Raw genomic sequence first — 26,279 nt, 5'->3', positions numbered from 1 at the left:
TGCCAAAAAATTTCTTGGGAAGCTTGTTATTTTAGGGAACGTCTCCAATGTCATTGGGTAGCTGTATGAAACTAAATATGAGTATGTATACCAAAATTTAAACATAAGTTAAAAAAATACAGGTCAGTTAATTAGGCTTAAAATGTCAAAGTGATGCAACTGGAAGGGACAGTTAAAAATGTGTGAATATCAGCTGTTTGTTCTGTAACAGTAACAGTATTTCTGAAAATCTGTTGAATGTAGTGCAGTACACAAATCACAGAAGGCTAAGAAATAAAACAGCTTACTGAAATGCCTTGTGATTTGGGTGTTTGAGTTGCTTGATGTGTTGCTAACATTGAATGGTTTCAGAGAGCAAAAGGATGAGCCAAGCTGCCTGGCAAAGAACAAACTTATGTACGTAGACCGTTTTCTGCTTTATTTTTTTTATTTAAAAGGTTTAAATAATTCTGATACTATAGCCTACAGGGAACTTAACCTACACTGAACTTTCCAGGTTGGTTAATTTTCAGGTCTTTACAACATTAGTTCAGAAGGATGCAAATACTGTAGAGTTTTTTGTTTTCTTTAATGGGTATTCACTTAACTAGTAATTTGAAGGTTCTTTTGAAATGTAGAAACTATGGTCTGTAAAATCCATATTGCCACAATTAGGCAGCTTGCACTCAAGCATGTGTTTTGTGCATGTGACTGGAGATTATTCTCTTGCATTCTTGAGTTGCCAGCCAGTAGCTGAGCTGGTAACTTGAAACAGGTGATATGTAATATTTCCTACAGTTCTTTTTATAATTCCTGATCTTTATGAATTGCTCTGTTTGGTAGCTTTGTACCTGGACTCCATAAATTTTACAGTGTTTTAAATTTAATATTGATCTATGTACAGTAGTATTTTTTCAAAATTGTATTTTTTAAAGTGTACTGTTACATTTCCAAGGGACTGTCATCTATTAAAATGTGTTCTAAGCTTCAAGATTTATTATAAAGCCTAAATTTCATGTCATCATTTTAGTTTTTGGTAAGAAATGTCATATGTTCAAAAATTATTCAGTCTGTCACCTACATGTTAGGTATCTTTGCCACTTGAGATATGTTATTGTTTCTTCCTTGGCTTCCAGCAGCTGATCAGGAGAGCATGGGGTCTCTGCTCTCTGTGTGTAGTTGTCTCACATACAGAGGTTTAAGCTTAGAGCTCTGCATTAGGCCCCTACTAGCAGGTCAGCTGAATTAGTTTAGGGAGAGGCTTTAAGAATTAAGGAGCATTCAGCAGAGACTAAATCTCCATTGTAATGGGAGTCTAAATATTTAAATTTGTGTATCTTAATCTCTGATTGAATCCCCATTTGCCTCCTGTGTCTTCCTGAAGATTATATTGGAAACCTGTAGCAGAACTCGGAAATTCTTGGTGACTCTGGTTCTCAAGTAATGGCCAGACTGTTGACTGCTATTTCTTTTACCAGGTGCCAGGCAACTTGGCATTGCTGAACCTGTCTGGGTGACTCTGAATTTAGTACTTGTGGCAAAGCCTCAGGAGTTTCCTGCTCCCATTTGTTTTAATCAACAAACTGAAGGCGAAATCAGTTTGCACTTAAAGTGTCAATCTCCTAAAACTCTGAAACATGGTGGTGTTTGGTTTTTGTTTGTTGTTTGTTTTTTTAATGTAGAGTGATGATTGTTGTCATGAAAAGTGAAGTGCTCTGTTTCAGTGATTTATAATCAGTTGTGTAGTACTTGACAGATCACTCAGAAATCTATTAATAGTAGACATGAGCTCTCAAGATATCTATACATTAAGTATATATAAATGTTGTGGTTTAACCTGAGCTAGCAATACAACCATGATAGCCACTCACTCACCCCTTCCTCCCCTCCCCCCAATTAGGGGAGTGAATCAAAAGGGAGGGGAGAAACTTGGGTTGAGATAAAAACAGTTTGATAAAATAGCAAAATACTAATACACTACTTGTAAATATGTATGTGTGTATATATATATCATAGGAATAAAAGATACTCAAGGCAATTCCTCATGAACACACTAAGCAGCCAGTCCCAGGAAATGGCACCTGGTCCCAAAGCTGATCTTGGGGGGAGAAAAGGGAGGAAAAAGGCAGGAAAGCCCAGAGGCCTCTTAAAAATGAGAAACGCCAGACTAAACATCCCACACCAAAAACTCCCCTGTCTCCGACAAAAAGAGCAGAGCCAGACAGAAGGCCCTGAGTCCTTATATATGAAGCATGACACTAATGGGATGGAATACTCTTATTGATCCGTCTGGATGTCAGTGAAGCTCTGCCCCATCCATGCCTCACACCTGTGGGCAGAGCGCTGAGAGTGTCCTTGGCTCTCAGACCAGAGCAATTAAAAACATTAGCTCTGTGTTATCTCTTGTTCTCAAACTAAGTCCAAATGATGAGCGTGCTAGCTATGGAAAAGAAAGGTTTCTAACTGTATGAAGAAAAGTAACCCATTTTCAGTTAAACCAGCACAATAAATATGTATGTATAGTATATATATACACATAATTTATATATAATTCAAAATGCAGGGTATCCTGACTCTGTCTGTGGAAGAGAAGTATAACTTAAGAGTTTACTGGTAATTGGCTGTGTTTCTTCTGTATCAAGACTTGGTTAGCTTTACTTCTTTGTGTCTACATCAGTGCTGTTCAGTAATGAGTTGTTTTATGTTGTTCATTCTGATTTCTTCTGTTGATTTATATGTGGTGATTTTTCCAGCTGAGGTGTAATATTTTGATTGTCAAATGAGAACTCCTGATATTAAATATTTGTATTTCATTATCTTTATCTCCACACTCACATCAAGTGAAGTACCTCCAGAGGTAACAGCTCTGAAGCAATTTAGATAACACTGGCACCTCTCCTGGCATTATTGACAATTCACCTTCAGGATTCTGATTTTGCTGCTGATGCTACAAACTGACAATTTCAGAAGATTAATGGACCAGAGGAGCAGTCATTCCTATCATATGAAAGAGCACTTTTAATATGAGGGCAACTAATATAGTTTGCACTAAAACTGGAAATGAACAAGGTTGGTTGTGGTTTTTTTAAACAAACAAACAAACAAACAAAAAACACATGCCAAACTGCGATGTCATAAATCTTGAATTGGTGGAGAAAGTGTATAATAGAGTCAGTTTATCCTTTTTATTTTTTTCTCACAGCATTGGGGCTCTGGTGATTGAGAATGGCACCATTCTTGATTCAAGTCTAGCAGGAATTAGATTTTGGTGTCTTCAGCTGTTGTGTTTGTGATTTGGATCAGAAATGTACAAGATTTATTTCCTACATTGAGCATAAATATATAATAATGTAGAATAAACCAGAGCAATTTTTCTTCTGTCTCAGGCGAAGTGTGGACAGCTGAAGAAAGTACTTTGTATATGAATAGAGACTGATGGTTTGTTTGCAATTTTTTTGTCTTTGTTTGCTAAATAAAGGTAATACAAGCAAATCCAGCAAATATATTAATTTCTTGGTTAAAAAACAAACAAAAGGTCAATCAGGCTGTTCAACAGTTCACATGAATCATGCTTTCCAAACTTAAAAAACTAGAAAACTGTAGGTGGTTTTGTATTGAAGATTGTGTGACACTGGAAGGGGTTTACCAAAATACAACTTTCAGTTTACAGGAAAATTGATACTATTTTACCATGATTGTAAGATTCTGTGGAAGAAAAATTACAGTGAAAAACTTGTGCAGGAATTGTAGAATATGAAGTGATTTGAAAAGAACATTATTGCTTTCAGTGTTCGCTGCTTTCTTTCTGTGCTTGTACATATACAAGGATGGTGCACACGTCTGAACAGCAGTTACAGACTGCATCACGGTCACTATAGCCTCCCGTTAGGAAGCCATAGATTTTAACAAGACCTTCCCCTTAGTCTTGTCTTCTTCAGACTGAACAAGTGCAGCTCTTGCAGCATCTCCTTATCTGTTTTTGTCCATCCCCCCGCTGTCTTGGCAGACCTCTAATGAACTTGTTCCATCATGTCAATGTCTTCCTTGCATTGGGGAGGCTAAAACTGGTCCTATTATTCCAGCAATAGTCCTACAAGAGCCAAAGAGAGGGAAGGACTCCCCTCCCCCTCCTGCCTGTGTTCTTGCTAATACTGTGCAGCATGCAGTTGACCACTTTTATTGCAAGGGTTCACTGCTGGCTCTTGTTTTCACTTTGTTGTCCACCAAGACCCTGGGTCATTTGCTGCAAAGCCACAGCCTGCAGCCTGTACTTGTGTGTGGAGCTGGATTTGCATTGGCTTTTGTTGAACTTCATGAGGTTTGTACCAGCTCATTTCTCTGAATACACCTTACCTGGCCCTGGAATATTGATCAGTACCCTGAATTTTATACTTGTCTGTGGATTCTATGCCTTTATCCAGGCTGCTAATAAAAGATGTTAAATGGTATAAGCCCCAGTATCCATCCCTGAGGAGCACCACTAGTAACTGGTTACTAGCTGGACTTTACACTGTTTGTAATGACCCTTTCAGCTAATCTTCCTCCCACTATACTGTCCACTTGTCCATATCTCACCAATTTTACTATAAGGATAAAATTGGAGATGGAATCAAACGCTTTGCTATAATGAAGATATAAAGTATGTAGTGCCCTCCCCTTATCCACATAGCCCATCATCTCATTGTAGAAGGTGGTTGGGTTCACCAGCTCATGGTAAATTCATGTTGGGTGTTTGTAGTGATCTTCTTGTCCTGCCTGTGCCTAGAAATCGCTTCCAGGAGGATTTGTTCCATAACCTTCCCAGGGAGTGATATGAGTGACTGGCCTGTAGTGCCCTGAATGCTCTTCCATGCCTTCCCTCAAATGTGTGTGGTGCTTACCTCTTCCCAGTCACCAATAACCTTCCTCACTCATCATGACCCTGATAGAGGTTGTCCCTTCGATGCCTTTGGCCTTTGGGTGCATGGGCTTGTATGTGTCCCGTTGACAAGTATTTGGTTTGGGTATTTGCTACCTGTACCTGCCTTTACGGCAGGTGGTGCTCCATTCTCAGAGACTCTGCTGGTAGGCTTTGCTTCAAGCCAGTAGAATGTGAGCAAGCTTTAATCCAAGTACATGAAATCATTAAATGTAATAAATCCCCATGAGTGCACAGTGCTGTCATATCAGAACTGGCGTTTCACGTGTTTAAATCACAGGTAGAATGAACATATATAAAAGAAAAGGGTCTGAGTAGGGATTGTCCTCCTGGGGAGGAAGATAAAGCTACAGAAGGCAAGTACAGTGGTTTTTTGTACAAATGTGGTATACTCGAGTGCTTTCATCATGGTGATTTAGTGTGGAGCTTTTTGTGTGTCCGTTTCCAAATAATAGTTTAGCAGTACAGTCATGGTCCAGAATGTGCCTTTGCAAAGCAAGTCAGAATAACAATGAAGTGAAACTGTACTTTAGACAGGAAGATCTCTTATCTAAACTATTGGGTGTGGGGTTAGTGTTCCAGTTGGAAAAGCAGATAATGATGAACAGAAAAAAATTGCTATTTTATTTCATGTAATAGATATCAAAGTGACCACAGATGACATAGATTACCCTCATCCAGTCTTAGTAGAAGGTTGGCAAATGTTGTCATGTAGATACCAATACAGAGCATAATTCCCCAAAACATTCCTGAATGGTTTTATTTTTAGAAGAGAGAAATCAAAAGCTTCCGTAGCAAGAACTGCAAACATTACGGCAATTTTGGTATCTCTGGAGATAGTAATTTGCTCTGAATATACAATCAAAATACAAATCGTCATTCAAAGCACTGGCAGTGGAAATTCTTTATTTCATTAATTTTTGGTAACAATACTATCACATTTAGAAGTTCATACAAAAATATATTTAACTTTAGATCGATCCGTAGTAGAAATTAGCACATGCCTGGTTGTTATGTGTATATATAATTTTTGGTTCATAAAAATATGGATGGTGACTTCTGGTCCTAATTATGAGATACCAGTTTCTTTGTAGATCAACAAGTTCATCCTTTTACAAATCTTTTTGAAAATCCTTTTTTGAAACTTTTAGAAAATTGCTGATATGGCAGAGATAGTGGATTTTTTTTTTTCACATTCTGAAAAGGGTCACTGGTAAGAGAGAGAGTCAAGATTAGAATTTTGTGTCATCTTTCCCTTATCAAAGTTGTTAGCTATGTTATTATTTTTCAACGAAAGAAGGGTAGCTCTCCCGTGTGTATTCCAGAGTAAGGGCAAATCCGTAGGGATTACTGTAGATCAACTGATGTGCGGTTGGATCACATCCCTCTGGTACCTTTCTTGCCCGCCTGTTCACTTTGCAATAGAGGTCCATGATGTCTTTGCCTGGGAGAAGTAAGCTGCTAAATAATTACACAGGTATGTATTCAAGCATACACCGTGCCATTACTTCTTGTGGCCCTTCTTGTGCTCCCAGCTAACATTATGACAATCGTGGAGTTAGCTATAGTGGTATATTTCGGTAACGTAGTCTGTCCGCTGCAGCTGGGTTCGAGTGTCCTCAGGGTCCATGGAAGCCAGATTTGAGGAACCCGTGCCTTTCAGATGCACTTATCGCTCTGCTGCTGATAGGGGTGGCTTGCCTTTATGTCATCCTGAACATCAGAACTTCATACCCCAGTTATCCTGATACCTCAGATGCTATTTATGAGTTATAGATCTTTAAATATGTGCATGCAGACTGTAATGTGGACAAATTTATCTCTTGAATGTTACCTGGATATTGGAAAATGTTGGTTCTGCTCAAGTTTTTGCTTGCTGAGTGCCTGAGCCAAAATTACCTGTCTCTGTTACCTGATTGGTGCTTTTGGCCCTACACAAGGACCACAGCACGTCTGATGACAGGAAGGCTGAAGTTCTTCCCTGTTTGAACTGTGGACTGACAAGTCCGTGCGGACACAAAGAGTTTTGGATCTGAGAAACTCGTAAAGATTGGTTTGAAAGTCTCTGACTTTCCACATCCTGGTCTCTCTTGTGTAGAGAGCCTCTGGCTATAAGGCAGCCTCAGGGTGAGGTTCTAGGGGAGCTGTGAATGCTGTTGTCAGACTGTACCTTGGGAGAGGAACTTTGAGGCCAGGAGGTAGATATTATGCACAGGCATCTTTTCAGTCTATGTGGAACTGCGCTATGTGTGTCTTGGTTTTTTTTTGTATGTAAATTCTCCATTTTCCTTACTTTGATTTCTGTGAAGGTTGATTTCCATGTAATCAGCAAATACTTGGTAAGTTCCAAGGAAGCAGAAAGATGATGGGCAAGTGCTTGAGCCTAGAGAGTCCTGTTGAATTTTGCTATGAGATTATTGACTGTTTGATTAAAACAAAGTACTGGAAGAGATTGACTTGAATATGTGCTGTTCTTCATCAGTATTTCCCCTGCCCACACTGGGTGCTGTAGTTGCTTCAGCAGAAACATGAAGCAAAACTCAAGTAATGGCAACTGTACGTTTGAGACATTTTATTATCAATTTGTTTCAAGGTTATTAAAATAGCAGAATAGGAAATCTAATTAACTGAAGGTTTCAGGTACACTTGAGCTTTGTTATGTTACAGGAATTAGGTGGATTTGTTTCTTTTTAAAATTAAAGACATAACTGACTTGCTCATTAGATTGCTATTAACTGTGGTGCTAAGGGAAACTGATAATGTTATTATACTTTAAAAAGTGGTAACTTCTTTAAAAACATCTTGCCTTGTGTTTTTGTGAACGTCAACTATCATATGTGTAGCCATAAATACACAGTATGATGCTGGCCATCTCCTTTTTTAGTCTTTTTATAATGGGACAGTGTCCTGAAGAGTGCTATGGTAATTGATGTCAATTTGTAAGCTTAAAATCTATGAATATCTCTTTTAATTTGCCAAGTTAAATTGATGAAATGGGTACAATCCAAGTTTACTTATATTGGTGTATACAGAATAGCCAGATGGTTGTTTATAGTCTCATTTTTTCTACTGGTTATTTGTGATCAGCTGAGGTAATTTTTTTGTAAATGTTAATATGTGGTGTTTTTTACATATGTTGGTGGAGTGTGTGTTTTTCTTTTTTCTCCTTTTTTTTTGTGGGATGTGTGCAGAGTAATTACTTTTTAACTGAATTAGTATTTGAATTAGTATTGAATTAGTTTTCAATTAGCATTATAAATATTAACCATAACATAATGCAGATGATCATAGAACTTCCTGTATCTCATGGAGAAAAACGGTTAAATTCAGAGCGGTAGTAGAAAGTCTAATAGTTGTTGTTTTGTTTTACCTTAGTTTTAAAAAACATATGCTATTTTGTATAAAGCTAACATGGAAACAACTAACTGGGAGACCTGATCTTGGACGTGTTTTTTCTGTCTTTGTGCAGAGCGCATGGTGTTTGTGAATGTCATGGCCATGGGCAGGCTTAATATTTCTTTGACTCAGAGTGAGTTTGTCACTCCTGGCAAGAAGGAAATCGATTGCCACTAGATGTGATGAGGTTTGGTTGGAAGATAATTGAAGCTGGACTGTGACAAATCCTTGATATTAATTAATAGGAACAATTTGTTGTGACAAGACACCCTCCTAATTAGCTGACACTTTATAACTGAAGAAGAACGGGGATTGACTTAAAACTTAAGACACTTCAACACATTGAGTTAATGTAATTAAAATAAATGAGGACTGCATTTGGCACTCTTCATTTTAATTATGCGAAGGATATATTTGCATGTCACTTTGTGCTCATTTGAGCATGTTGTATGTTAGTTCAAGCACTGTGGATATTATTCTGTCTGTATTTTTGAAATAGAAACACTATGTTCAGCAAAGCTTAAATAATCATCTAGAATTTCACAGATCTCTTCAATGATCTTTAAGCAGTGTTTAGCTTTTCTGTGTTGCTTTGGGAAATTAAAAATAAATTGAAATTTTCAATTTGGCATTTAATTTAGCTATTTTAAAAATATTTATATCAACTCTTAATGAAAATATTTGTTTATTAATTTATACAGTCATCTTAACCTTTCTGGGAAATTTTGTTGGAGTAATGTTTTGCTGGAGGGGGAATATTACTACTTGGTAGAGCTTCATCTACTGTCACTTGCTTATTTCTGCTGCCGCAGCTTGTCTAATCTGTTTTATAGTGATGGCACTCTTCTTTAAATAGTAGTATCAGAGGAAAATAGAAATGTTTAATGTGGGAAGTACACAGAAATACAAAGCTCCAATAAAGGGGGAAATGTACTTTCAAATTTGGCAGGACAGTATTTTCCAGCAATGTGTCCTATCATTTAGGAAAACCTGTTGCATTTATTTTGGTGCACAGCGTATTGAACATTATTTCTTTAGTTGTTTCCAGAGGTTTATAGCATCTTAATGGAACTAAAAAATGAAGAGGCGCCATTTGCAAAGTACTCTTGTGTTTTGTACACAAAACTTGTCAGAAATCGTAATTTTGAAAGGCAAAGCTTCAATGTTATTTTTTCGGTTTGGCTTGATTTCGTTAGAGAACGTGACTTTAGTGATTCACCATGGGGAGCATTTGTTGGCAGCTGAGGAGAGAACCGCTGTTCTGTGCAGCTGTTTTTGACCCCTCAGTGGGATGCTCAGCTCCATAGCACCTGGCCAGGGTCCGGCTACCCTGTGCCCCCGTAGCCCCGGGTCCTGCCGAAGGGGTGTGAGGGAGAGGAGGGGGCTGCTGGTCTGTCAGGTCATGGTTGCAGCGGTGCGGGGGAACTGCTGGTGTGGATTGTGTGCGTCCGGAAGAACAGAGAGTCATGGTGCTGCGCTGGGGTAATTCGTGTAGGGCATTGGGGAAACAAATCCCTGGCAAAATGGGTTTCATTCTGGTACTCACTAGTGAAAGTGTTACCTTTCAAATGGAAAATGCCAACTAGAAGATCAGTAATAAAATTCAAGTGTTGTGTACCACATCCAGTTTATTAACTGGATTTCATTGCTTAAGTGTTAAGCGTTCCTATAATTACTGATGTTCTCAGTTTCTTCAGCACTTCAACCGGATGAATGTGACAGGCTATATATCACGGCAATTGTTTCACAGTTTGAAACTGTACAGAGACTAATTAACAGGTTTTTTGTTTACTAGTGATTTTTCTTTGCATTCATAGAACTGGAAAGTAATACAATGAAAACAGTGATTTCTAAAAATTCTGAACCACAGAATATACCCCTTCCTGTGGAATTCTGGAAAGGAATTCCAAAAGCCAGAAATATTTCACTTCTGTATTAGCTCTGCTTACTGAAAACACTACAAAAGCATTTTTGCTCTGAGACTATAAATTCTAATTTATCTTCCATTTTCTTATTGCTTTCTACATATTGATGTATGGAATAGCATCTAAATTACTTATTTTCTTCTCTTCCAGGCTGCTGAATCAGGAATAATAAAAGTGAAAACCATAGCTGCACGGAACAGTGATATTTTGGCAGGTAATTATTTGCAATACAATGGGAAAAATAAACTGGTGTTACAGATCAAAATATTAAAAAGATGTCTTGGATGTGTGTAATAATCCTACACATCTTTTAGTGTGTGTTGTATCAGTGATGCTTTACCTTGGGGACACCTAGCAAAAAGAACAGTAGCATGAGAATTTTTTAATACTACTGCTTTTTCATGTTAATGCTATACTGACGCTGAGGTATAGGTCTCTGTTTTCAGTTGTGGCTCTACAAAAGTAATCATTCCCTTAGAAAAATAGCATTAAGTGCTTAGACTCCAAATTCTCAATATTTTTTGCACTGTCTACATTCACCACAGCTGTTGTTGAGTTCTTGGTGTGGAGTTCCGCAGTGTGATCATCGCCTGTATGTTTAGTATGAGAGTCTAACCTTTGGAGACTTGTACATGGCTGGCAAAAACTCGTCTTAATCTGAGACAAGGTCGTTCAATTTAAGGTGTACCATTGCTGTGAGGGACAGGAGATTCTTGTGAATTGCAGGTTTGTAAGTGCTTAAAACAGCATCTCATGACTTTCTTCAGCTTTATTAAATACTATGTAAATTGATGGCTTCCTGACAATCGTTGGTAAAGCCTTTGTCCGGATTTGAATGCCCATGTGTTAATACTTGAGTGTCTACTCCAGTTGTAGTCAAAATTCTTCAAATGCTAAATTATGTGAAAGGTCCAAATGAAACAGGTGTAAAACTATTTCTTGTTTTGAGGTATGTAAATCAGATATTGGTAAGGAGGCACTTTGAAGAATTCTTTGAAGTAGCAGTCCCACCCCTCAATATTTCACTTTAATGCCTCTTTTTTATTTGTTTATTTTCTTTGTTTTTTACTGCTGTCATGAATGCTGACATAAGTGGGAAAACAATGCCAGGTAATGTCAGCTATATCAAAATACGCAAATGAACAAGAGAAATCTCTAGTTAGCCTTTTTGGGAAGCTGTCAACATTCTTTTGCATATTACTGTGCAAACAACTTTATATTTTAGAAAGCTAGTTTGTAATCCTGCAAAATTATTTGTTTCTTAATCTTCATTTCAAAGTGAAGAGATGTGAAAGATCGTTGATTTGGGGTATGAACAGTCAGTCTTTTATCTTTTTGAGGGAACCCTTTATGGTAGTGGGTCAAATTTTGTAAATACTTTTCCTTTGGAAGGTTTAAACTAGAATGTAACTAGTACTTATTTAATTAACTAAAAAAAAAGCAGATTTGTTGTTATGAGGTTTGGAAAACCAGCAGGTCCTAGAAGTTATTTAGATTAGTTAACCTTTGCTAATAGGATAATAACCTTTTTCCTGGTAAGAAACTGCGTAACAGAGGGGAACGTGATTTTGCCTGCACATTAACATAACATTCCACAGTTTAAACATAATGTCATTAAACGGTCCCAATTTTTTATGGACTCTTGTATTTTTTGAGGTGTCAGCTGTAACCTCCTCTTGTAGATAAGTTAATGTCAAGATCACTTGTCTCCTATCTGATACTTGTAATTTTTTTGGAGGAAGATAGCACATGTACTTTAGTAATAATAAAGCTGCAAAAGGCTATTGTAATTGTGAAATCTAGTGAAGCAGATACTCTTGGACTGCTAGTTGAGAACATCTACTAGACATTCTAGTAATACAAATACATATTTTGATCAGGATATGATTTTTCTTTACATTTTGATGTAAACTGTCATTTCACTAAAATAGATGAGAACAACTCTATCAGATTGTTTTGAAGAAGCTGACGATGCTTCATTGAAACATTACACTATGTAGGATTATAATTGTTACAAAAAGAGATGCAATCCTAAAATGACAAATACACGGATAATATTATGTCTGGTGAGATGTGTTTAACTTGCTAGAACTCTGAGGGCATTGATCTAACTTCTTTCTTTCTCTTGGAGAAGTTAAGCTGAGCAGCTTCAAAGTCTTTGTTCTTGGCAGTCTGTACATGCTTTATAATTTATTTATGGGGATTTGAGTAGGTCTTAAAGGGAAGTCATCTTGTGCTTTACATCACAGGAGGTAAATTATGTGAGATTATTTCCATGTGGCTCTGAGATGCACAGTTCATACTTTCATTTTAGAAGTTCTTTTAAAAAACTAGAATCATAACCTTGCTGATGAAATGAAGGTGTAAGTTTTACTTTCCTACAGCCTCTTTTGATGGGGTTTATTATGGTAGATTTCTTTTTTAATATATTCTTACATAATTTTGGTAGCAAAATGGAAGCCGATCTGGGTATAAGAAAATTTTTCTGCATTTTAAGACTGAAGTGAATATAGTGATCAATACTAAACCGGATCTATGAGACATTAATTTTTCAGCTTCGTGAAGTAAAAATCCCATTGTTAAATTATTGTTTTTAGTGGAGTATAGGAAAAATACTGTAAAAGGTTTATATTTTTATCTTGTTATTTATTAACTCTCATGCCATTTTATTTCCATTCAGAAGTCTTATGTTAAGGATAAATGTTTTATGAGATCCTTTTAAAAATTTTTCTTTCTTCTCTCTGCTTGATGGTTAGTATTTAATGGCCATTCAGTGACGTATATGAGTGAAGAAGCATTTGTGCCCATGTTAGAGTGGGCGCTCAAGGCCCTACTGCTGTGTGTTGTAGGTGTTCAGAGACTCTAAAGGCAGGTGAAACGTTAGCTCCCATGTGGACACTGATAATCAGATGCCTAAATTATGTGTCTTAATTGGGAACAAACTTCCATTTTTGATGAAATAGCCAACGTTTTGATTATAATTTGAAAATCATGGAGTGAAAATCATAAGAGAATGGTGTTGGTGGGTATGGTTTGTACTGTATATTTTAAAAGCAAGTTTATTGGCTTTGTAGTTAAAAAAAACTGTTGAAATCCAAGCAGATTGTTAACCAAGCAGTGAACCTGTGTATTCATTCACGTTTATGGTGGCATTTTAATTGTTTTTGATTAGGTATTTGGTGCAAGGTTAACCTCTGTCAACTGGACGCAGAGCTTGTACTGGCTCTGAAGAGGCTGATGAAACTAAGTACTGTGTATGTTAGTATCACCCTGTAAGAACTACTACCGTATAGAAAGTTGGCATCTAGAATTTATGCTAGCCTACTCTTTTCATAGAAACTTGTTAGGCATGTTAGTTACTGCTTCAGTTGAAAAATACCACTAAAAAATATTTTTGTAGCTTTTACCTTGACGTTTCTTTTTTTCTTCCAAATAAGTTGTAGTGATACTTAATCACATTGCTCAATAGAAAAGATAAAATAGATAATGTTTGTATTTTTTATATGAAAATGTATTGTTTGTGGCAAGATCTGCTCTCTAAAAATGTGTATGAATCTTTTTAACGAACACATTTCTCTTACTACACATAGACATGGTATATGAGATGCAGTGTAAGAACACACATTGACCATTCAACTGTGAGGAAATTTTTAATATCTGAAAGGGTGATGAGCAGCTAAAACCTTAAAAGTTTGCATGAGTCAACAGCCACACTTGCTGACAGAACAGCACTCATTGGTCAGTCATGCTTTCCTTTCCTCTCTCAGAAATCTTTTCTACTTTATTAATTTTATGAAGTTCGTCTCAAATGTCTTCAATTACTTTTATGGGGAAAAACTTTAAAAAAATATCAGTGCGGAATGTTGTATTCATTGTGAAGTTTTTTCTCCTAACAAAAAACTAGAGAAGTTAATGAAACTTGTTTTCTCCTGACAAAGCTTCATGTTAAGAATCCACCCTCTCTCACTAAAACACTAATTGAAGAATTCACAGCCAGGTGTACGTGCCCAGGATATGAACAGTCCAGTCTCTTTCTGCTGCTGTTTTGTCAGTGACATTTGCTGCTCGCCCTCATGCCGTGTGCTTTGGTTTGTGTCCCTGTGCTGCACTTTGTGTTGCTTTTGAATTGGGTGCTGAGGTGAAGCAAAGCAGGAGGAGATGACTTCCCAGCCTGAGGCTGGTCACTGCTGCGAGGCCAGAGAAAGCTCTGGGGTGGGCAGAACCCTACAGCCTCTCGACAAGCACATGGGCTCAACGTAGATGTGTTGGATTTGGAAAGAGTAAGTCACTTGAGTGTGTGGAGGAGAAGGTGCCTGGGGTTTGAGCCTCAGCCAGGAGACCTGTGAGTTGTGGCAGCCCAGTGTGTCTTCACTTGTCTTTTCCCTGTGGTGCAAGAGTAAATCCCAAATTTCCAAGACTGGAGATAGTTAATCATCCCTATTAACAAAAAGCAAATTTTGCCTTGTATTCTTCAAAGTATTAAACGTTGACTGCTTCCTTATCTCTTTTTGAAAGCGTTGAAAGAAAACAGCTCGGAGGTAGTTCAGCCTTTTTTAATGGGTTGTGGAACAAAGGAACCAAAGATCACTCAGCTGTCTCTAGCAGCCATACAGAGGCTCATGTCCCATGAAGTTGTTTCAGAGGTAAGATCAATCTTTATATAAATACCTAAATATTTAAGTGTGAGAAATACAGGCCTCAAACTGAAGGTGAATGCTTTTTAGGAGGCTGTTTATATTATAATGGACGTAGTCTGCAAAATATTTTACTCATATCTGTGTTTAAAATATTGTAGTTTAAAAGAAAACCTTTTTGACCATATTTAAAAAAAAAAAAAACCACAACACAAGGTGAGGAACCTGTAGTAACTTCTGGAAAAACTCATGAAAACTCAAACCAGATCATTTAGTTTGCATTCTTATACTGCAGGTGCAGAACATGTGATGGTCCTTGATAAATGTAATTCTTAAGGTGGCATCCACAAAATTTACTCTGTGTGTTATGTGTTATGGTTTTGTTACATGTTACTTTTAAAAATAAGATAAAATGGATGCACATTTCCTGCAACTGTAAATGTCATGATATATTATGGTACTGCGTATATATTATGTTAAGAAGCTGGTGAAAATAATATTTTTAAAATATACCTTCAATCATGCTTGCATAATGTAAAATTACACTGTTTTTGCTCTGTTATGAATTAATTTTGAAGGTAAAATGTCTTTGTACTGTCTTCTCTGTATTTCCAAGTAGAAAATGTAGTGTACACTTTAATTTGGCCTACATATTAAGAGATTTCTGCAGTCAGTTCTTCAAAAATATTTTGGGAATGAGGTTGGTTTTCTATTCTCAATGTAGTCTTATGGTACAGACAAACAGACAAATTCAGTTATGATATGCTTTTATGAGAGTGCTATTCTTAAATGCGTACACATGATATACCAGAATGTATATATCTTAATTGTTGGCAAAAAAAATATTTCTTTGTAGGCTGCAGCAGGAAACATTATTAATATGCTTTGGCAACTGATGGAAAACAGTCTCGAAGAACTTAAATTGCTCCAGACAGTTCTTGTACTTTTAACAACCAATACAGTTGTGCATGATGAAGCACTGTCCAAGGTAAGAATTTGTTAGTGCCAGCTATAGTACTTAAAATATCCAGGAGGAAAAACAGGGAGAAATCTTAAATATTAAACATTTGGGAATAATGGAAGAAGAGGGGGCTTTCTTGATTCTGTTGTGTCCTTATTGTTTTTTATAGCTGAATTCTGAAAATAGGATTTCTTTTAAATTCCTTTCAATTATGTTTTTTAATTCTTCCACTATAATGAATTTCTGACTTACTGGGAACTTAAAATAAGAACTCCGGTCTAATGCCTGTCTCTCTCATCTACTAAATTCATTGTATGTATGTTTTCAAGCTGAAATCAGAGCACATAGTGCAGTGTTAGTTCTCACTAATAAAGCAAATATTAAAATAAGCTGCCTGCCACCCTGCCTTAAATGTCTTTTGGAAGCAGTCCAGTTATTGTTCTTTCAGTCAGAACTGAAATAACTTTATTGGACCATTTTGGATATTAAATTTCAACTAAGACAAAGAAACCCTATTCCTATCCATTTTAATCTTAAATTATAAGACAGTTCTCTTTCAAGGAGCAGCATTGTTTGCCCATCTGTTAATTGTGAAATTCTGTTTAAAGTAAGTTCTTTTTCTGCATTACATTTTATATGGTTTTCTCTTTAACTTAAGCAAGTTTTTTTTTGTTTTTAAACAAATAATTCTAAATTGCTGTCCTTATTCTGCGCTGCCTTCAGTGTATTGGTTTAATATCAGAGCAATTCTTTTTTCCTTAAGGGAGAGAGAGAGAGAATAGAATTGAAGAATATTTTTCAAGGCATGCTGTTCTAGTGGAAGGTTTTCAGTTTTTCTTTGCTTCTGGTTTTAACGAAATAGCTTCCTAGCTGGTTAAATGTGTGGATATTAAAATAATTATTAATCTACTTAATCAAAGAAGGGAAAAACATGAAAGAAAAACAAAGCTAAGTTACAAAGGTCTGCTGAAGGCAGGAAAATAATGGAAAATCTATGAAACCCATAGATGGCAGAATAGAAGCTTGCTACAGATTGGATGGTTTGTCGGTAGGTTCTTTTTTAGCCTGAGTAGTAGAAATTGTCAAAGACTCTTCAGCACTGTCTTGTTTCTTTTGTTCCAAGTAATGCTCATTTTCCAAATAAGGTGCTTTGTTCTTGGGCACAAGCAGTATTTTTGAAGAAAATTGAAAAACTTTCAAAAGAAGGATTATCAGTCATTAACAGGCTAGCAGATGTTCTTTAACAACCTGCAATGTTGTTGTTTTATCAAGTTTTAATCTAGGCTCTGGAAGGAGACAGTCACTGTTAAAGTCCACCATACTTTTCCCTTCTGCATATCGTATATCTGCCTCTCATCACTTCCCTCATTTGTTCTTTTTCCTCTGCCTCCATATACCCTTTCTCTCTCTTTCCCCCTTATTTTTAGGTTCTTGGTATCTACATTTCACTTACCTTTGTTATGTGTCTTCCAAACATATTTTTCAACATCCTTTATTTTTTCATCTCTCTAACATCTAGACACTTTCTCCTTTTGGACACCAACCACAAGAGCATGTGGGCACAGCAGTGTCGAATAAGTAGGGAAGGTCTTTCCCAGGACATCTTTCTCTTGCCTGGTATCCTGATCCAGAAGCATGCTCACATAACACAATTACTGGAGTATCTCATTGCTGTACTTCTAGCAGTTTCCTCGGTGCACATTAAAATCTAGTCCATTTAGATATGTGCAGTCAAATTTGGGCAGGCTCTGACAGAAGTGAGAAAAAACATTCTGACAGAGCAATATCCTGGTGTTGTCCAAAGCCTGAAATAAAGGAGTTTCTCAGTTAACCCAATATAAGAATCAGTTGGCATGGGTAAATGGTGCATTTTTTTCCCCCTCAAGATTATGTTAAGAAATATCTGAAAGTGGGGGTTTTTTCCACATTGAAAAGTTTTTAGTCAGTTTGAGTCAGGCATGTGTTGCATATTCGTGTTTCTTAAATTAAGAAAATTAGTGGTGAACCATCTTGAAAAGCCCCTAATACTGGCATTGCTGTCAGATCAACCTGGAGAATCATGCAGTATTCAGTATTTCATACTGAAAGTCAAGAAGTGCATGATTGTGTTGTAAAATTTCAGACTAACATGGGGATGCCATCTGAGCAGAATGCATAAATCATTTACAAGAAAAAGAAGCAAAAAATTCCAAATCTTGTATGGCTTAGAGCTTGTAGCCCTGTGACCGGGTGTGCTTGAGGTTCATGCAAGTGCAAGAGCACAGCATAAGGACATATGAACAAGAAAGACAGGTTTCACTATGCATATGGATGTTCATTTTCAAATTTTATAATAAAATAAGTACATATTAAATGGTGTGTTAGAGTTAATATGAAATACAATGGAAAACAGTATTCAGGTCACTGCCAGCACAATGACACATTGAAGTACACACCTTAGAGAGGAATAATAGCAGTTGAGACAGCATGATTGTGAAAGGATTGTGATTTAACGTAAGAGAGGAATGGCATGTTAGCTTTGGAGTTGACTGACCTTTCTGTGATTAACCGTATAATCCTAATGTTCTTTTAACATTAAGATTCATACAAGTTGTTTTATGTGGTTGATTACTATGTGTTCTCTGTATGATGGTTGTAGTTTTACTGGCATATCGTAATGCCTTCAGTTAATACCACTTCTAGATTACCTTTTTGGAGGATTACTACAGAGATTTTTGGCTTGGGTAATCCATAAAACTTATTCTGGTTCTTCAAATTTAAAATACTTAAACAATTTTATTTTCAGGTAACCTTTTGACAAGCTGTACTGGAAAGCTTTCCTCAGTCAGCTGTCTTGACTCTGAGCTCAAAGGGGAAAATATATTCTTGTTTATTTTTCTCTTCAGGCAATTGTACTTTGTTTTCGATTGCACTTCACAAAAGATAACATCACAAATAACACTGCGGCAGCTACAGTACGGCAGGTGGTTACTGTAGTATTTGAGAGAGTGGTTGCTGAAGATGAACGATACAAAGGTGGGCATACTTCTTACTCTACTTGCTTGTACTAACCTCTTTTTTGGACACACATCTAATGTTTGTATTTTTTCAGATAAAGTAGTAGTAAAAAGTCTATACATGTAATTTAAAAAATACAGACATTAATAGTTTTTACATGTAATTGTATTCAAAGGAGGTGGAATCCTTAGCCATTGTGTCAGTCCAAGTTGGTACAGCAATATATAAAATGTAATTTTTTTCAGGCTGTGATAACTGGTCTTCAGGTTAGTGTTGTGCAGGAATTTGAAGCGACTGTGTCATTTAAGGTGAAGGTAACTTAGATTACTGTGTGTGAAATTCGTGGCAGTAGTAGTTTTGAAGAGGACATTTATTGGAAAGAACTGCTTGGTATTGATAATCTTTGGTATTCAATCTAACATTTATTTCTCTGGACATGCTAAGTTGCAGAAGAATTACCTGGCCATTCTCCTAGAATCTTTTTCTAAGAATGCTTAATGTGTACTTGATTTTCTGCCGTTCTGTTGTTCAGAAAACTGGTTTTTGTCTTGATGCAGATGCTATTGACCAGCCAGTTGCAGTTCAAGGAAATAGTAACAGAAGATCTGTCAGTACGCTGAAGCCATGTGCTAAAGATGCATACATGCTTTTTCAGGTAGTTACTGAGCATGTATTTGTACCTTTGCAGTTACCATTGTGTGCTTCTACATCCCTGTAAGAAATTCCAAAAATTTGCTGTTGGCATGTTGACAGTGTCCTTAACCAGAGCCTCAGGCTTTCTTATGCATGTTTATTGTAATTGGCATTGATATGCTGTATCCCAGGGGGATAATTGGAAAATGAAGACAAAGTGGCCTAGGAAAATGTTTTACTATAAATCTTAAATAATAGCTAAGCATGCATGTCTGCATTAAATTCAAGAGTCTTTTTTTCCATGAGCCAAACACTGCTACTATAGTTCAGCCTTGTTTCTGGTGCTTGGTATTGTATAATAATGTTGACTGTATAATGAGAAGTAGTAGTTGTATTCATCACTCCAATAAAAATTTTATTGACTTAGCAAATTCACTGGTATTGAGATATTTTTGAGGGCAGGAATTAACACAATTGCTGCAAGGATACCAGCAAAGTTTTAAAAGTCTTTTAAAAGCGTTTTACTTAATAATTTGTGTAAAGGAAGTATTTGAGGAAAAATTATGTTGAAATTGGAAAATTTCTTATTACAAAGGAGGGAGAGAGTGTAGATTTTGTTGTAGACTCAGAAAACTTATGCTGGTACAGGACTGTGCAAAGAATGTAAATGTTATTGTATTTCTTTTCAAGGATCTTTGTCAGTTAGTTAATGCTGATGCTCCCTACTGGCTCGTGGGTATGACAGAAATGACCCGGACATTTGGCCTTGAACTTCTTGAGTCAGTCCTGAATGACTTTCCACAAGTGTTTTTACAAGTGAGTAGCTCTCCAAGGGAAAATAGGAAGGCTTTTGTTCACATGTGTAGTAATATTTGCACTTCATTAATTCCTCTTTAATTTAGCGTAAGTACTGCTTTTCAGAAGGACTAGTAGTAGTTACACATTGGGTTTTTATGATAGAAATGTACTGTGTGCTTTTCGTCCACTTTCTTCTAATCCTATATGCTTTATTTGTGTTTGTTTATTTTGTAGAGCATGTTTTACTGTTTCAGTTTTTGTTTTGCCGTTATGTCTCCTCCAAAGATGCATTCTCTTCTACTGCATGATTTATGACAGTTCTGTAACTTAGTTTGTGTCATTGTTATTTCTAAAAAAACATTAACTTCACCCCACTTGCAAAGCAGCAGGAATCATTACTATGAATTTTGTGAGTCTACTGCATATAAATGCACCATGATCCTACAGTAACGCATTTTATCAGCCATTAGCTAAATTAAGAAATTAAATATATAATAAACAATGTATTAGCAACCTATTTCAATTTGCAAAATGGAAGAGGGGTGCATGTGGTATGAATCTCACGGTGTCATTTCATCATGCTTTTTGGTAGCTTTACAATGATGTCTGCCATTCTTCTTTTTAATTTCCTGAACTTATAATTTATACCAAGTTTTACACGACTTCAGAGTGCTAGTTTGTAACAGTGAATGTAAATAAGATGTGTAATTGCTACTGGTAGCAATTAAAGACTATCTGCCTATAATTTGTTCTGTTTTCTTTTTCAGCATCAGGAATTCAGTTTTCTTCTTAAAGAGAGGGTATGCCCTCTTGTTATAAAGCTCTTCTCTCCAAATATCAAATTCAGGCAAGGTTCCAGTACGTCATCTTCCCCAGCACCTGTGGAAAAACCATACTTTCCCATCTGTATGCGTTTGCTGAGAGTAGTTTCTGTTTTAATTAAGCAGTTTTACAGTTTGCTGGTAAGAATATGTTCAAATTTTCTTTATGCAATTCTGTTTTTCTATGTGTATGCCAGTACTGTGATCAGTAATAGTATTAAGTAGTTCTTGGGAACTGTTGACATATATTGAGGGAAGAAAAATCTGATTATTCTTTTCCTCTTATGTGTATTTGTGTTTACATATATACTACATGTATGGGATAATTAAACATGGGCTTGTATAAACTCTTAGAATAGATTAGCTCTTGTCTTTACTTGACTACTTGTCAGTAGAGGTTTTGGGAACCTTCTGGTCTTGTTTGCCTGGCTTTAATATTTATTGCCATGACTTGTTAATAATGGCCAAGGGGCTTTTAACTTGTGTTGCTAAAGCTGTTGACAAAATGTGCATAAAAAACACACGTTCAGCTGTTGTTACCTCCTGAATTCTAGATATTTGCTAAAAAATATATTTTTCCATTTCATTTCTTTACTGTTGTACGTGTAAGAACTTTACTGCAACACCTGTGAGGAATTTAGCTCTTTCAATACAATTACATATGTGAGTTAGCTTGGCAAAAATATTATGAGTATTAGGTATGTCTTTAATATAATTTTGAATAAATGCTTGCTGACGGGGTTTTTTAAACCCTGTGCAAAACTTGCTGGGATAGGACTCCTAAGATGAAACCAGTTTTTTTGAGAAAATATTTTGTAGGAGGCTTTTTCTTTTAATTTAATGGCTATAAACTATATCTTTTAGGTAACAGAATGTGAAATCTTTCTGTCATTGCTGGTTAAGTTTCTGGATGCAGACAAACCACAATGGCTAAGAGCTGTTGCAGTAGAATCTATTCACAGGCTTTGTGTGCAGCCTCAGCTATTAAGGTATTATAGATATTGAGTTTCACTTTTGCATAAAATTTAATAAATATTTTTATTTTTCTTTGGTGGAAAATGCTTCCTAAAACATTATAAATATGTGGAAACTTGGATACAATAAACTCTTCAAGATATTTTCTTATAAAGTATTAGGCAATGTTTATTATCCAGGAAGGGCTGAATTATAATTGTTTGAGTATTACAAACCTTCTCCATCTTACCAGTATCAAAGGGGCATTTGCCTAAAACTGAAGTGTATTATTCACCTAAATCGTTACAGTTAAAATGTGCTTTCAGTCTAGAGTTTGAAGGGGGGTGGGTGCAGTGGGGTGGAAAGTTGCTGTTACATTAGGGACTAAAAACATTTTATCAAATACTTACTATAAAATACTTTCCAGGTCCTTTTGTCAATCATATGATATGAAGCAACATTCCACTAAAGTTTTCCGTGATATTGTGAATGCGCTGGGGTCCTTCATCCAGTCACTATTTCTTGTACCAAGCACAGGGAACACATCAGCGTCACCAAACCAAACTGGTAAAGCTTTGTCCTTACTATCATCTTAATTTCCCAGCATTTTCTTGTAATAATAAATTTTGATCTGATTCAGTATATACATTTGGCTTGGTACAGTTCTGTATTTCCATGTTAATTGAAGTGAAAAGGTAGTGTGAGACAAGCTTGTGTTTTCAGGTCTGGCACAACAGGTGATTTTATCATCCTGTGCTTCTGCATTTGTGATCTTCTACAGCAACCAAGCTCCTTGGTTCACAACCTTTCTGAGGGAGTTATTTCTAATTTCTGACTGTAACATATTTATCTGATTTCTGTCTCCTTGTGCGGGAGTGTCATTTATGGCAGTGTGCAACTGAAGAAGTAAGGCAGACTGTGTGTTTGCTTCCTCCTGGGAGGCAAGAGCTAATTCTTCTGGGTGTTCAGGGACAAAACTGGACCAAGAAAGGAAAAAAGAAAAGGAAGGAAGGAGGAAAGAAAGGAGGAAAGAAAGAAAGATAGATCTGTGTTTTACGGGAGATCTTGGCATTTTCTGTAAGCTGAAAGCAGTCTCTTACTGAAAACTAACTTGTGTTTTCTTGCAGCCAGGGTTTTGGCATTTCACTGTGTACATTTATATTTCTGTAAGAAGAAATGGGCCTCCTCTTAAAGCCTTTGCAGATGTTTACATCTGAGTTAAGACTCTCTGCTTCTTCTCACAGTTCTGGAAGCAGAGGCCTCAGCAGCACACAACATAAAAGTAATTTCTAGGGGAGTCTTTTGACCTACCTACTTAAAAGAGATAATAAAGACATAATAAAAGTATTATTATAATACCTACTATTACATTAATAAACATTTAAAAGTTTGGTTTTAGACTCACACCTTCCACGGTTGACTCATGAAGTCTGAATTCCAAGTCGGTGTTAGCATTGATAACATTAAGAAATCTGCTTCAGTCAGTGTTCAATAGCTGTCTGTATGAAAGGTGACAGAGCACTTCTATTAGTAGCATTTCTGCATTAGTTTAATCCACTTAAAGTAAATCAGAGAAGCGCTTTTCGTTGTGTAACACACACATATGAAAAGCCGTTGTGAAATACTCATTCTCCTGAAAACTTAAATTTTGCCTACATGCGAAACAGCATTGCAGTAGGGTCATACCCTTAGTGCTGTTGCTGTTTCTCTGGCTTATTGTTCCAGTTTGTTTTCTCCTTTACCTTGTCACTTTCTTCCTGAGTGTTTCTCACATCTCTCTCTCATGGATTTCTTTCTGCCTCTTTTCCTCCTGTGTCCATGTCAAACACACATAGAGCAGATCAATGCAACCTAATTTTCAAGCTGAGTCTTCTGATTATAATGATAGTCTTCCCATAGCAGGTTCTTACCTCTAGATGGCTTTTGAGCCTCAGTTTTGCAACAAGGTCGCTGTTCCATAAGAGAAATTGAAACCTACATCTACCTAAGTTTAGTGGCACTTCTATTATACTGGTGTAATATAAGCCTCTTTACCACTTTAAAGGAGTTATGTTGATATAAAAATAGTTGTTTATGTCTGACTGCTCAGTGGGATGACAGAAAACGACACTAGTGTTACTGTGTTTGTGTTAGTGGCAGTGCTTGGTTAACAATTTCCCTTTAGCAGCATGACTTCATTTCAATCTGTTACTCTTCACTGCGTTCAAGTGTATATACAGGGTTCTGTGTATTCTTATTGCCAAAATTAGTAGTTTAGTCTCTCTACATATTAAAAGCAAGCACAACAAAATGACAGTTGTTACACTGAGGTAATAGGTGCGAGTCACTTTCCTGGGGACTCTGCCCTTCTCTCCCCATTGTCTGTACTGAGAGTCTAAACTTGTAGTTTCTACTCCTAGTAGATTTAGAGTAGGTTTATATAGTAGGTCTGTAGGTCTGTAGATCTACAGTAGGTATATACATACTAGGAGTATGTATAGACCTTCTATATGTAGGAAATATATATATGTGTGTATGTATATATATATATATATATATCTACAGAGTTCTTTGTCCTTTTATCTGCTTTTTTTGGCTTCTTATATAGGAACCAAATTTGTTCCTTCCTAACTGTTGGTTGGCACATCGTCATCTCTTCCCTGATGGACTTTGTTTTTTTCTGCCTTGGCTTGGAACAAATTCAGACGTTGCAGTTCTCTTTGGGTTTCTTCTTGTAACTTCTAAATTTCTGAAATTTTTACATTTTGTGGTGATGTTTTTTCTTGAAATGATTAACTTCTCTTTCCTGCTACTGATTTCTAGATGCAACTATTCAAATAATTCTTAATTTTTAAATATCTATCTTAAACATCTTTAAATATCTTCACTAAAATGTGTATTGTTTTATCAAGACCACATAAGTTCAGTTAATTCACAGAATGTTAAGAAGTCTGCTATACCTTTCACAGAAAGATTTTATTTTGACTGAAAACAAGGCAATTGGTATCAATCAACTGCACCTTTTAAACTAAGTACTTTGGACATAAAATCATGTTTTAGACACCTGAGGGAGCTCAAAAGTAGTTGTTTCTGTTGGTGGTGGTTTTTATTATCAAGCAGCGTGTCTCAGATTAATCCACATATTTCAACTTAAATTATTCATAAATACAGAAAAAGAATGTTGACTGGTCACTAAAATTAGATTGCTTGATTTTATCACGCTGTTTTTCTGAACAGGAAGCAATGCATCAGGGAATACTGGTGCAGCACAAACTAATCCAGGGGTGCTTGGAATGGGAGGAGGAGCGACTGTATTACCTGCCTTTGAGTACAGAGGCACTTGGATACCCATCCTGAATGTAACTGTACAAGGCAGTGCTAAAGCTACCTAGTAAGTACTTCTATCTTTTTGAAAATGGATATAACAAATAATTTTATTTCCAACTTGACTGCTTAAGGATTTTTTTATAGTGAGTATCGAGGTCTTCATTTCACTGGCCTCGAGGGATATTATGCATTTCCTTTTTGTTAGTGCCTGGAGGTGTTCTGCTTTTTTGCTATTTTGTCTGAATGCTCTGGATTGTGATCCAAATATCCCCTATGGCTTTAGCATCTGTTGGATTTTTTTTACTGCCATACTGTTGCTGTGTAAACTCTTCACTTTTAGGCCTTACTACGGTATGTAACAATTTTAGAATATCTTTTTCTGGCTTGTGTAATGGCAAACAGTAGGGAGCATTAAGCAAATGGGACATCAGTGGGAGTGAAAAATAGCTTTCTTACACCAGCTTTGCTGTATTTACAGTTTTTATTGAGCAGTATATTGTGGCAGATATTGGCCAGGTTGTCATTCCAAAAAATGTATTGACCTGTATATGAAGGCTAGACTGTATGTGCTTCATAGAACAACCAGTTATTTTGTGATGGAGATTATGTAATGGAGATTATGTTCTCAGTTTAGAGCTGTGAATACTACATTACTTTCAAATAGTGGAAGTTTTTTCATGTCAGTCATGACCCTTGAGGGTCAATCTCTTCTGTATTGGATGTTATTTGTATGGCCTGTGAACTTTTGGCATACTAATACTCAGTGAAATCAACACATAGCCTGGATCTTAACACTTGTGTAAGGTAGAAACTCCTTTATCTGCCTTTGAGACACAGAAGGACAAATTCATCCTCAGATTTCAGTAGTTTAACATGTATGTGTGGACATGACTGTTTGTTCCAGCAGTGGCCGTGAATGTTATTCTGTGTAAGATTACAGAATAGTTGCTAGTCTGT

At 36.4% G+C, this 26,279-nt stretch overlaps 1 protein-coding gene across 2 annotated transcripts in view; it reads left to right on the top strand.

The window, feature by feature from the left end:
• MON2 (MON2 homolog, regulator of endosome-to-Golgi trafficking) overlaps positions 1 to 26,279 on the top strand; it is a 74,081-nt gene that overhangs the window by 5,262 nt on the left and 42,540 nt on the right. For both annotated transcript variants that reach the window (XM_065048587.1, XM_065048586.1), the window contains exons 2-11: positions 10,369 to 10,432; positions 14,734 to 14,861; positions 15,709 to 15,840; positions 18,699 to 18,828; positions 19,368 to 19,465; positions 20,134 to 20,259; positions 21,009 to 21,203; positions 21,927 to 22,051; positions 22,444 to 22,583; positions 25,233 to 25,386. In XM_065048587.1, the coding sequence (XP_064904659.1) occupies positions 10,369 to 10,432; positions 14,734 to 14,861; positions 15,709 to 15,840; positions 18,699 to 18,828; positions 19,368 to 19,465; positions 20,134 to 20,259; positions 21,009 to 21,203; positions 21,927 to 22,051; positions 22,444 to 22,583; positions 25,233 to 25,386 (1,292 nt within the window). The remainder of the gene's footprint in view (positions 1 to 10,368; positions 10,433 to 14,733; positions 14,862 to 15,708; positions 15,841 to 18,698; positions 18,829 to 19,367; positions 19,466 to 20,133; positions 20,260 to 21,008; positions 21,204 to 21,926; positions 22,052 to 22,443; positions 22,584 to 25,232; positions 25,387 to 26,279) is intronic.

The sequence above is a fragment of the Columba livia genome, chromosome 1, assembly GCF_036013475.1.
Source record: "Columba livia isolate bColLiv1 breed racing homer chromosome 1, bColLiv1.pat.W.v2, whole genome shotgun sequence".
In the NCBI taxonomy this organism is placed as follows: Eukaryota; Metazoa; Chordata; class Aves; order Columbiformes; family Columbidae; genus Columba; species Columba livia.
This window is presented reverse-complemented; position numbering and strand designations above follow the sequence as displayed.